This window comes from Bos taurus, chromosome 5, assembly GCF_002263795.3.
Source record: "Bos taurus isolate L1 Dominette 01449 registration number 42190680 breed Hereford chromosome 5, ARS-UCD2.0, whole genome shotgun sequence".
Lineage (NCBI taxonomy): Eukaryota > Metazoa > Chordata > Mammalia > Artiodactyla > Bovidae > Bos > Bos taurus.
Genome location: NC_037332.1, coordinates 58690275 through 58704256, shown reverse-complemented (window position 1 = coordinate 58704256; position 13982 = coordinate 58690275). Strand labels below are relative to the sequence as shown.

Below are 13982 nucleotides of genomic sequence, written 5' to 3'. Positions count from 1 at the left end.
CAAAACTAATACAATTATGTAAAGTTTAAAAATAAAATAAAATTAGGGAAAAAAATAAATAAATAAAATAAAATAGCTTCAGTCACCTGAAGTGATGCATTTGTACAAAAAGAGGTAAGACTGTGAAGTAAAAGCCAATGACAACTTTTTCTTAGCATTGATTTATAAATTCTTAGCTTAACTTTTCATTACATTGAGATGAATAATTTGGAGTCGGCTTTCCTTTCTGTAAATATCAAGGGTTATGAAGAATGAGCACATTAATACTTTCTGTTTGTCTTACTAATGATTTATTCATTGTTAGAAAATTACCCTTTGAGTTTGGTCCTCCTCATTGAATATATGTTTGATAAATAACACAAGCTTCAGTTCAAGCAGAAAGAATTTAGAATACCAATTTGACCATTTACTAGCTATATGATTTTGTTTAATATTAACCTCTCATTGTTAGGTTATTCAAACATTATACAAAACTATTGTAATGAGTCTGTTAAATAACTACATAAGTCTTAGCATTGTCTCTCAAACCAGTTTCCTCAAAAATAGTTATTATTTTTTATATTGGGATCATCTTCCTCAAAGGTAATAATTGATTTTATTTTTAGGAATAATAATAAAATAGTATTTACTCTGGGAATACATGCTTTAAAGTTTTTATATAATTTCACTTTTCTATTAATTAAATTAGCCTTCATAATAATTCCATGAAATATTATAGTCATGTTCATAGTGGAAAAGAAACCTATAACTCAGAGAGTAGCATTTTTAATAATTTCTCTTGGAATGCAAATCCCTAATAGTCTCACACATTTTTAACTAGCAAGTTAAGTCCTGATGCCATATTTTTATAAGATTTCATTTCCTTTTTAATTTAAAAATTGTCTTAAGACATAGATAATAGTCAAAATTTAGACAATTAGGGGAGAAGCAACATTTTTAGCAAAATATACAGATTTTGAGAGTGACTTAGGTCTTTATAGTTTTTCCTTCATTATTCCTATTCGTACTTATTGGTACTTTGATTTGATTTCCATTTTCCATTAAGAAAGAAACAAGGACTTAAAAAAAAAAAAAACTAGAGGACTGGAAGAAACAAGATTCTGAACTAATTGTAGGACTAGTCAAAGGCAGTCATAAATTAATAATCTGAAAATAATCTAAATTGATTCTAATGAGTTTTTTTTTTTTTCCCCCATACAGTCATGATGATATTTTCCCATGGTATTAGATGTCAGCAAACACAATCAGGAGTGGAATGAATCATTTTAGAAAAAGATTCAGTTAGGTTCAGTGGCTCAGTCCTGTCCGACTCTTTGCGACCCCATGAATCGCAGCACGCCAGGCCTCCCTGTCCACCAGCAACTCCCGGAGTTCACTCAGACTCACTTCCATTGAGTCAGGTTGTTAGAAAACCAAGCTATTACCCAAGATATCAAATTTATTAAGTATTCTGTTTTCTTCTGTGACAAGTTATTCTAGCTTATAAACCTAACACCAAGAAAAAGATCCTCAAGTGAAAGGAAAAGATAAGGAAGTGGAATACTATCTCATATGCAAAGGGTGCAAACTGCCTTGAGGATATATGTGTTCATAGAATTACTTATGATTTCCTTAGGAGTCTTAAAGTTATGAAGAGAAAATTCAGTACACATAGTGAATGTGAAAACCTAATTTGTTTCCAATTATATTGTGGAATTTAGAGAGCTTCCCACTTGTGTCTCACAATTTATATACAATAAGGAACGCAATCTTTAATAGACATTTAAATATTGTTGCTTTTTTAAATTGGTGAATTTGGGGAATGTTAGTGATCTTTTCTTAAAGAAGCCATGCTTACACTTTACTATGGAATAGCATGTGTGTCCTGAAAATCACTTCCGGTTATCTTATTTAATACAATGGCCAGCACTTGTTTATCATACAGGTTAATTTTCACTTTCAATGAGCCACATGCCTGTTTCAAAAATGAGATCCAGGACACTGCTGCTAAGTCACTTCAGTCATTTCTGACTCTTTGAGACCCTATGGACTGTAGCCTGCCAGGCTCCTTTGTACATGGGGATTCTCCAGGCTGAATACTGGAGTGGATTGCCATGCCCTCCTCCAGGGGATCTTCCAAACCTAGAGATGGAACCCACATCTCTTATGTCTCCTGAATTGGCAGGCATGAGCTTTACCACCAGTGCCACCTGGGAAGCCCTTATCCAAGACACTGCTGCTGCTGCTAAGTCACTTCAGTCATGTCTGACTCTGTGCAACCCCAGAGACGGCAGCCCACCAGGCTCCCCCATCCCTGGGATTCTCCAGGCAAGAACACTGGAATGGGTTGCCATTTCCTTCTCCAATGCATGAAAGTGAAAAGTGAAAGTGAACTCGCTCAGTCGTGTCTGACTCCTAGCGACCCCATGGACTGCAGCCCACCAGGCTCCTCCACCCATGGGATTTTCCAGGCAAGAGTACTGGAGTAGGGTGCCATTGCCTTCTCCATCCAAGACAGTAGAATTCATTAAAAAGAAAGGGACAGAAAGGAATATGTAACTTGTTATCCTAAGATCCATGGGACTAAGGGAAAAAAAGCATGATGAGGTGTAAGGAAAAAAAACTTTGAAGTGATGTCTTATAAATTCTTCATTACTTTACCAAAACCATCCCAGGAATGGTTAACACCTCACGTTCCAGAATGGTTTACAGATCAGAGTCATCAGTTCAGTTCAGTTCAGTTGCTCAGTCATGTATGACTCTTATACACAGTTGTTAATTACAGATGATCTTTGTTAACTGAGAACAATGACTTTTATATTTGTAAATTTGTATCAAATCCTGGGTTGCCTGAATTTATTGAGGGAACTCAGCTTCTTTTTAACATAAATGAATTATTATTACTGTTAATTGGAATGACAAAATAAAGGTTTTCATTGCTATTTCATGTTTATACTAATACACTGACAAAATAGAGATTCTATTAAGGGAATATTAATGTAGATGCTTCCCAGGTGGCACAGTAGGTAAGTAATCTGTTTGCCAATGCAAGATTCATTCGCAAGAGACTTGGGTTCAACACCTGGATGGGGAATATCCCCAGTCCATGGGGTCGCTAGGAGTTGGACACGACTGAGCAACTTCACTTTCACTTTTCACTTTCATGCACTGGAGAAGGAAATGGCAACCCACTCCAGTATCCTTGCCTGGAGAATCCCAGGGACGGAGGAGCCTGGTGGGCTGCCATCTATGGGGTTGCACAGAGTCACACACAACTGATGTGATTTAGCAGCAGCAGCAGCAGAAAGATTTAGGTTATAAACCCTCCTTTTTCAATTCCTTTCACAATCATTCAGGTATGTGATTTGGATATGATTTTTAAAATTATTTCTACTCTGATTCCAACCTGTAAAACAGGGATTTTATAAAGAAATATTCTATGTGAAACACACATACTGGCATATGGTAAAAACTTACTTGAAAGTAAGTTACTTATTTTTATTAACTTGTTTTTAAAAATCTCCTGAATTATGTTAGCATGGCATAGTAAGTTTACTTTTAGAGACAAATCCCCAGTGTTATACATGGATAATCCCCTTTTCTGTGCCTTCCCTTTGTGTTTTCTCCTGAAGGTTACTTAAAAGAAGGAGAAAAATGAGAAACTACACAGAAATAACAGAATTTATCCTTCTGGGACTGTTGGACGACGCAGAAATAACAGAATTTATCCTCCTGGAACTGTTGGACGACCCACAACTGCAAGTTGTGATCTTTGTCTTTCTGCTCATCACCTACATGCTCAGCATCACTGGGAACTTAACCATTATCACCCTGACCATGCTGGATATCCACCTACAGACCCCCACGTATTTCTTCCTCAGGAGTTTCTCCATATTGGAAGTTTCATTCACAACTGTCACTATTCCCAAGTTCTTGGCCACAATTATTACTGAGGATAAAACCATCTCGTTTAATGATTGTATGACTCTGGTATTTTTTTTACCTTTTCTTGGGAGTCACTGAGTTTTACCTTCTGGTTGCCATGTCCTATGACCACTACATTGCTATCTGCAAACCGCTGCATTACATGACTGTCATGAATCACAGAGTCTGAACGCTGCTTGTCTTGGCCTCTTGGCTGACTTAATTATATTCCCATTACTCATGTTCTTCATACAGCTTGATTACTGTAAGTCCAATGTTATCAACCATTTTATTTGTGATTATTTGCCTTTATTATACCTTTCTTGTTCAGACACCAAATTCCTACAGATACTGGGGTTTTCCTGTGCTGTGTTTATTCTATTGTTCACTTTAGCATTAATAATTCTGTCCTACACATATGTCATCAGAACAATTTTGAGGATCCCTTCTACCACTCAGAGGACAAAGACCTTTTCTACGTGTTCGTCCCACATGATTGTCATCTCCATCTCTATGGCAGCTGCATTTTCATGTGTGTGAATCCATCTGCAAAAGACAGGGTCTCTTTGAGCAAGGGAGTGGCTGTGCTAAATACCTCAGTAGCACCCATGCTGAACCCCTTTATCTACACTCTTAGGAATCAGCAAGTCAAGAGAGCCTTCATGGACATGGCAAGGAAGACTATGTTTTTTCTCAAGGAAAAGAAAATAAAAAAGTCCTGTTTCATGAATTAGAGGCATATGAATGAAGAGCAATTAAATTAAAAACCAGGTTTTTCAAAATTTATTAATATCCACGCAGCCTCCCTAGGTTCATTTTCTTCATTTAGATTTTTATTGTCAGAAGTTTACTAAGAATATTTGCATATGTGTATTTTATTTTTGCCATTTGAATTTGAACTCTTCATATATGTACATATATATACGTACACATTTTTTCCCATTCAGATTGCAAACCTTCTCTCATGCACTTTTCTTCTGGTGAAATTTCAAAATGCAAGAGTAAATAGCATTTTGTGATTTCACTAGAATTACTCTTCAGTAATTGAGTAAATATTGTATCATGTTTAACCTTATTTTTTATTACCACACAAGAACAATAAACATAATCTGATAGTCTCATTAGAATATTGCATATACTCTCCTTTTCATATTGTGGCCAATTTAGTAACTACATGAAAAACAGTACAACTTAAAAGAATGATGTAATTACACTATCTTGAGAAATCAAATAATTTTTCTCGTTAGTGAGTTTAACATTTTCTGTGCTGTATAATTTATCAACTCAAAGACTATTATAATGAAGGAAACTATGAAAGCTTTTAGGGAAAACTATGAAATAGCCTCCACTTCTTGGGGAACTCCAAAATTAACATATGTATCATAACAATTCTTTTAAAATGCCTAAAGAAATTATTATAAAAAAATACACAATGTGAGAGTTGCAAGTTAAATTTTATTTGGGGCAATATGAGGATTGCAATCTGGGAGACAGACCTCAGATATCTGTGAGAAACAGATCTAAAGAGGTATAGGGGAAGGACAGTATATATGAGATTTGGTAAAAGGGGAGTACGTGTATTGAAGCATATTTTTTTTGTAGAAAGTTTCTGCTTGTCTCATGAAAAGTCTGCTAGTTATGAGAAACAATCGTCACCATGAAGAATTTTAGTGTTTTTCTTGATAAGAGGAGACACAAGAATTGGGCTCATAAAATCAGCTCCTGAGGCTGTTTAACTATCTGAAGGCCTGTCCTGCCAGTTTTCCCAGAGCACAAAGTACCTCAGTCCTGCTCTCCACACTGAACTCCTTCAGGCGGTGTTGAACATCAGCAGCTGCACAGCACATGATTTAACCCTTGTAGAAGCAGATGGCAAGCACTCATGGCAAGTGCCAATTTGTAGCTGACAAAATAAATATTACTGGATACCAAAGATGACTGATTTACTGTGGTCAGTTGTATATTTAAATAAAAGCTTGATGTTAAGCTGATCTTTTGATAATCAGTAGCTAAGGGGTGTTATAACTTTCTCATATTAGTGACTATTCTGAGATAATAGTTTGTACACACAATTCATTTAATTCCCTCTTTAAGTGATATGCCTAATCAATAGGAATAAATAAGGTAACAAGAGCAAAGTTTTACCATATATAAACTTGAGGGTTTTTGTTAAAAATGCTTATTTTAAGCATTATCATATTGGAAAATGTACTGATTAGATTTTATATGAATAATCATGCAAGATCATGCAATTCTGACCCTGAACACTTTTTTCTTTTCTGTTTTCCCTGAAGTCAAAAATTTATATAATGATGAAAGGTACTCAAACTCATCCTACATTTTTAAACCATTATTATAGAAAGACTGTAACCATAACTCAGAGGCAAGGTTTTCCTGATATTCACATACTATACTCAATTGAGAGTCTTAGATCCATCATTTTATGAAACACAAGAAAAATAACTTATAAAAAAAAATACCGAGATTTCCACGTTGTAGGGAAGTCATGCCATTACTTTCTCCTTCCCTCATGCTGAAACATTTATAGTTTCTAAGCTTGATTGAAAGCATGTGAAAATACTGAAGTTTAGACTTGATTGAGGATTGTGAGTTTTTATTCACTCAATAAAAATATAACATAAACAGTAGATAGATTAGTTCCGGGAATTAAAAGAACTGTAAAAATTTTACAAAAGATATGAAGGAGTCTGTGCTTTGGAGAAGGCACTGGCACCCCACTCCAGTACTCTTGCCTGGAAAATCCCATGGAAGGAGGAGCCCGGTAGGCTGTGGTCCATGTGTCGCAAAGAGTCGGACACGACTGAGCGACTTCACTTTCACTTTTCACTTTCATGCATTGGAGAAGGAAATGGCAACCCACTCCAGTGTTCTTGCCTGGAGAATCCCAGGGACCGGGGAGCCTCGTGGGCTGCCATCTCTGGGGTCGCACAGAGTCAGACACGACTGAAGCGACTTAGCAGCAGCAGCAGCACGCTGATATTATCACATAATACAGCTATCTATGTCATTCTATACAAACTCTTCAGTGGTTAGTTTAAATGTTTGATATCATTATAATCATTTGATTATCAATACCAGGGGTCAACACACACTTTTTCTGTAAAAGGGTAGTATATTAATAATTTAGCATTTGCAGGCAGTGTCCCTGATGCAATTACTCAGTTCTTCCTGTCTTTATTTTGGATGCAGTTATGAACATCATGTAAATGAAAGGGCTCCGGATGGTTCAATAAAACTTTTAACAAAAATAGGTGGTGGGCCAAATATTCCCAGTGGGCTATGGATCGTCCACCGACTTCCTGTCTTAAAATTTTCCTAAACATTGACCCATATATTATTTCTTATTTAAAATAAGGTAGTATGACTAATAGGTCCATCTAGTCAAAGCTATGGTTTTTCCAGTAGTCATGTATGGATGTGAGAGTTGGACTATAAAGAAAGCTGAGTGCTGAAGAATTGATGCTTTTTTTTTTTAATATTTTTTTAATTATTTTTTGTATTTACAATATTGTATTGGTTTTTGAACTTTTGTGTTGGAGAAGACTCTTGAGAGTTCCTTGGACAGCAAAGAGATCCAAACAGTCCATCCTAAAGAAAATCATTCCTGAATCTTCATTGGAAAGACTGATGTTGAAGCTGAAGCTCCAATACTTTGGCCACCTGATGTGAAGAACTGACTCATGTGAACAAACCCTGATGCTGGGAAAGAAGAAAGGTGGGAGGAGAAGGGGATGACAGAGGATGAGATGGTTGGATGCATCACCGACTCATAGGATATGAGTTTGAGTAATCTCCAGGAGTTGGTGATGGATAGGGAGGCCTGGTGTGCTGCAGTCCATGGTGTTGCAGAGTCGGACACAACTGAGTGACTGAACTATTTATGACTAAAATGAGAAAATTCTTGACAGAGGTAAGATTTTAAAATTTAATTCTAACATTTTTATATGCATATGAATGATGATAATCTTATAAGATATTTCCAGAGGAAAAGATAAGGTAATATTTCTGCAAGAGAATAACAGTTACAGGCACCTCAGAGTATTGTTGGCAGGATTCAGTGAAGCAATAAGAAGAAATTGCTTTCTTCTAGAAAATAATTCTCTAGAATAAGTTTGGAATGTAGTAATTGCTAAACATAATTATCTCTACTCTCTTCTTTCTTGTCCTTCTCTTCATTATTATCAAAATTAGTAGTAGTAATAAGAATTTGAATATGATTAAGTTTATAATCTTTCAATAATATTTAAGTAAATATTTATATTTTATTTCCAACCTGCTAGTGTATGTGGTTATTTGATTTCATGAAAATGCCAATATAATCAAATTTTTCTAATAGTATTCATTTTTGGTACCTTGTAAGAGTGAGAATTTCAGAAATCCACATTATTCCTGATATTTTTTTTCTTAAACAAAATGGCTTACATTGTAACATTTTATACTTCATCAAATACATGCGAATAAAAACAATTTACAGAAAATTCTGAAGCAATATTCAGCTTTATCCAATTTATTTGGTTCAACATGTGGGGAAGTTTAGAATAGGAACAAATAAAAAAGAATCATATAACTATAGTAAAATAGTTTTGAGAGAATATGAATGAAGAAATCATTGATCAGAACTTTATTTTTCAATGCTGTAGATACTTGCATTTACTTGAGAAAAAGATAAACTTTTGGATGGTGTCCTTAAAGGCTTGCTTCACTTGCTGGTTCCTCAGTGTATATATAAACGGATTCATCATAGGAGCAACAGAAGTATTCAGAATTGCTACTCCTTTCGTCAAGGATGCTTTTTCTTTTGCTGATGGGTTGGCATACATGAATATACAGCTTCCATAAGAGATGGAAATGACAATGATGTGAGAGGAGCATGTAGAAAATGCCTTTTTTCTCTGACTGGCAGAAGGCAATCTCAGAATTGTCTTGATGATGAACATGTAGGATAGAATTATTAATGCCAAAGTAAAAAGCAGAATCACTATTGCAGAGTAAAAACCAATCACTTCAAGGAGCCACGTGTCTGAGCAGGATAGTTGCAAGAGGGGGAAATAGTCACAAGCAAAGTGATCAATGATATTAGAACCACAGTAATCTAACTGGAGAAAAAGAATAACAGGTGGGAAGATGTTTAAGAACCCTGCCAGCCAAGCACAAAAGACAAGCAGTACACAGACTCTGTTGTTCATGATGGTTGTGTAATGCAGGGGTTTGCAGATAGCTACATAGCGATCATAGGACATGGCAGTTAGAAGATAAAACTCAGTGATACCCAAGAAAATGAAGAAAAACAACTGAGCTGTACAATTGTTGTATGAAATTGCTTTGTCCCTGGTGATAATTGTGCCCAGAAATCTAGGAATACAGACAGTTGTAAAGGAAATTTCTAATATAGAGAAGTTCCTGAGGAAAAAATACATAGGTGTCTGTAGATGGGAGTCCACTAAGGTGAGAATGATGATGGTCAAATTTCCAGTGACACTTAATATGTATGTGATGATTAAAAAGAGAAAAGTCACAATCTGAAACTCTGGGTCATCTGATAGCCCCAGAAGAATGAATTCTGTGGGTCTTGTGTGGTTTTTCATTTCTGATTCTTTTCTCCCTCATTAAAACAAAAAAATGTATGCTCTCCCTATAGGACATAAAAAATGTTAAAAGATATTTGGATAGAATACAAAAGTTTTAAAGCTTCCATCATGAACATAGTGTTTGAAATTTAAAACCTCTGTTTCCTTACAGTAACTTTCTCCAGTTTCCATTCAACCTTTCATTCAACCTTTCATTCAATGAATATTATCTGAAGTTAAATATTGAGCTCTCATGTTCAAAAATACACTCTCACAGGCCATGGATGAAATAAAAGTTACCTGTTAACATTTAAACTGGGACATTTTTTCTACTGTTTTCTTTATTAAGACTTCAAATTATTCTTTAAAATATTTAGCTTCTTTGATAATAATATGATAATGTTTAATTTATCCTTCTCCTTTCCTCAGTATTATAAAACACAGTATGCTTTGTAGATAATCTAAATACAGAGCTTATAAGCTTACAGAGGTTATGTAGTCCTCTTCCACATTTATATTTTGAAAAATTGAGGCCCACTTTGTTTAGGAAACTTTCACAAGTTTAAATGACTCGTGTACATAGTAAATATCTCACTTTAGAATATGTGTTTATCCATGGGAATATTTTTTTTGGTGTTCTCTGCTTCCTTATGGGTTTGCTTGATGCAACCCTTTCCCACATCATTGTTTTCTTTTTCTGATAAAAGGCCAGAAGGACAAGAGAGTGTAACTTCTGCTACTAAAGTAAATATTGCCTAGAAACAGTTTTGTTCATGCAATGAGCATATCAATTTTCTTTTGTTTTACAATATTGCTTTAGAAAGTGACCAAGTAGATGGTCAAAACTTTTACTGGGAAGCAGATATTCCTTTACATAGGGAATGCCATTTTAATTATGTAACAGAAAACCATTTAACTTAAGAAAAGTTAATGAAAAACCCAAAACTTAATGCTGTGCTGGTTCTTTAGGACTCTATGAATAGTCTCCTTGTTATTAAATAATCACATTTTAATATCAAAAAGGTTTTGAATTCACAAACCCATAAACAAATACTATTTTAAAACATTTTAATGAGAAGGAATCATATTATTATACTGGAAAATAACAAAGATACTTACTTCCTGGTTTTTCTTGATGATTTAGTATCAAATTTTAAAGTCTGATTACTTCCATACTTATATAAATTCAGAGTTGGTGAATTGAGTTGGCAACTTATTTGGTTTCTTTTGTACTCTCAAATCAGATATGGTGACTTACCTTTGTCATGGCTCTCAAGGCTTATAGTTCTCATTATGGTTAGACTGGTAATATTTGACCCACAATATCCTTCATTCTTGATGCTGCAAAATTTGAGGAATATTTTCATTATAATGCAATGCATAGTTGCTCTTTGTCTGTTACCCAAGCTCTGTGTAAAAACTTAATTACACCTGGGCAGACTCATAAAGTACTTCTTACACTTGCTCCTTTTCATATAATATGAAACACTACTTACTAAGACATTTTCTTTGTATTAATGCAAAGATTTTAAATGAATATTTTGTAATTCTATGGTTATCTATACAATTTAAGTAACATTTTTCTTAGGCTTCAGAGCCTAACATTTTCTACAAACTCAGCTTTGAAAAACAGAAAATAGGAATGTTCTTCTCTATATATGTCATACACATGGAACTGGATTTATTTTATCTGTCTCCTGTGAGCCCAAGGGAATCTAAGTCAATAGAGGGCCAATGAGGCATCATTAAAAGATACAGGTGAATCAGTTTTGTAAATATGGATAAAAAAATGTAAAATGGCAAAATGACTGAGATGCGTGAGGCAACTTCAGAAACAGCATGTGATATTGAGTGTGTGAAAATTTAATATAGATTTGACTCTTGTATGATTATGTTTAAGGAATCTACTTTTTTCTCCCAGAAATTCTGGACTTACCCTTAAGAGAGTTAGTGTGCTTATATCCCTTGAATTTCGAGTTTACATAATAGAAACAGAGAATCTCTACAAATAGATTTGTATTTGTACAACTCCAGAGAGGCAGTTGTTAAACATTTACCAGAAGTCATTAATCCTTCTCATTTAGAACATCTGTCAGCCATGCAGTGGATACTCAATAAATATTTTAAAATAAATAAACATATTTAAATAATTTATGTGCAGAGTCAATCCCTGTTAATCAACGGAACCTTAACAACTGATTGCAACATGTATTATTGGTAAAGAATTTGAGAAAGAAAATATTAAAGAATCACTAGTTGGACACACAAATAAAGGTGGAGTCTCTCACCATGGCAGATTTCAAGCTATCAGTGTACCCTTACTGAGCTCAGAGGTGAGAACGGACTTGCAACCATTGGCTCCCAGGATGTGGTCCAGGCAAGCTCCAGCACACCACTGCTGGGAGTGCATCAGTTCATCTACAAAGTAGATAAAGATCCCTGCTTTCATGGGGTGAGGGATGTAAGAGAATATAGACAATAAACCTGAACATAATTGACTAGTAAACTATATACATGGTATTTCATGTTAATGAGTAGTTTGTAAAATAAGATAAAACTGAAAAATCTTGGAAGTGGGGAGATATTGTAATATTAAAAAATGTCATTGGGGTGGATTCGGCCTAGTTCTTATTTTTGTTAAAGACAGCTGTGGTACATGTACACAATGGAATATTACTCAGTAATTAAAAAGAATACATTTGAATCAGTTCTAATGTGGTGCATGAAACTGGAGCCTATTATCCCGAGTGAAGTAAGCCAGAAAGGAAAATACCAATACAGTATACTAACACATATATATGGAATTTAGAAAGATGGTAACAATAACCCTGTATGCAAGACAGCAAAAGAGACACAGATGTATAGAACAGTCTTTTGGACTCTGTGGGAGAGGGAGAGGATGGGATGATTTGGGAGAATGGCATTGAAACATGAATATTATCATATGTGAAATGAATTGCCAGTCCAGGTTCAATGCAAGATACAGGGTGCTCAGGGCTGGTGCACTGGGATGACCCAGAGGGATGGTATGGGGAGGGAGGTGGGAGAGGGGTTCAGGATGGGGAACACATGTACACCCATGGGAGATCCATGTCAATGTATGGCAAAACTAATAAAATATTGTAAAAAAAAAAAAAAAGATAATGTACCATAGCATTACAAAGAAAAAACAAAAAGTTTTATTGGACATAAGCCCTTCCATTCACACAATGCTTATAGCAGCATTCATATTACAAAGATGGAGAGTTGAATAGTTTCAACAGGGACACTATGGTCTGCAAATTCTAAATTATTGATATATTGCCCTTTTACAGAAAATTTGTGTTTACCTCTGATATTGATAATTAATGTTTACATGCAGATTGCAAACATTTATACTAAACCCTAAGGAGTTTGTACAGAGTTATGTGGAGAGCTCCATTATCTGATAATATCAGCATAAACTCCTCTTTTGTAATTCATTTACACTTCTTTTAACTCCCAGACTACAGTTTACGGTATCAGGAACTCACAATCATCAATCAAGTCTAAACTTCAGTATCTTCAAATATTTCCAATTAAGCTAGGAAATCATAAGTGTTTCAGCATGAGGGGAGGAAATAGTAATTCCACAAATTTCTTACAAAGTTGAAATCTCCACAGTATTTTTTTAATAAGATATTTTATTTGTTTTTCATTAAATTTTGGATTTGTGTCTCTCAGTTGATAATAGCACATGAATATCAGGAAGAATTTGGCTCAGTGAATTACAATTATACTCTTTCTAGGTAAATGTTTTAAAAACATAGGATGAGTTTGAGTATCCCTCATTATTATTTCAATTAATAATTAAAAATTAAAAAATAAAATTACAGTGTCAGAATAGCATAATCTTGTATGAACATTTTGTAAATTTTAATCAACACATTTTCCAAAGCAATGCAATTTTCTAGTGCTTAAAATACAGTGAACTCACAATTTTTTTTAACCTCAATTAACTTTGCCAGTGTGAGCTTCTTTATCCCTACTAATTAGGTTTGTCATTTAAGCAGATAATTGAATGAATTGTATCTGTAATATTACCTCAAAATAGCCACAAATATGAGAAAGTTACAAAAACTCTTAGCTATTGATTATTGAAAAGATCAACGTAACATCAATCATTTATTTAAATATACAACTGGCCACAAAAATTGTAGTCATATATGGTATCTGGTAATATTCATTCTTCAACCTTTCTTTAAGAATTGTTACAGCATATATGTTAATTAAATATTTCCAAAAAACAGGGTATTTCACAGTTTTCCTAAATGTATATATTCATATTGATAAATTATATGGCACAGAAGATTTAAGCTGAGTAATGAGAAAAGTTTTTGAGTTCTCAGAAAATATAACTGCATTATGTTCTTAGTTGTATTGTTTTCACGTAACTACTAGGTAGGCCACAATATGCAGAGGAGAGTATATGTAATAGTCTAATGAGATGAACAGATTATGCTTATGGCCATT

General features: G+C 34.4%; 1 protein-coding gene and 1 pseudogene across 1 annotated transcript; one reads left to right on the top strand and one right to left on the bottom strand.

The window, feature by feature from the left end:
- On the top strand, positions 3682 to 4619 carry OR6C1UP (olfactory receptor family 6 subfamily C member 1U, pseudogene; annotated as a pseudogene).
- Positions 8553 to 9509, bottom strand: OR6C7G (olfactory receptor family 6 subfamily C member 7G). Its single transcript, NM_001390533.1, has one exon. The coding sequence runs from the start codon at positions 9507 to 9509 to the stop codon at positions 8553 to 8555; it is 957 nt and encodes a 318-aa protein (NP_001377462.1).
- Positions 9510 to 13982: the final 4473 nt, after the last annotated feature.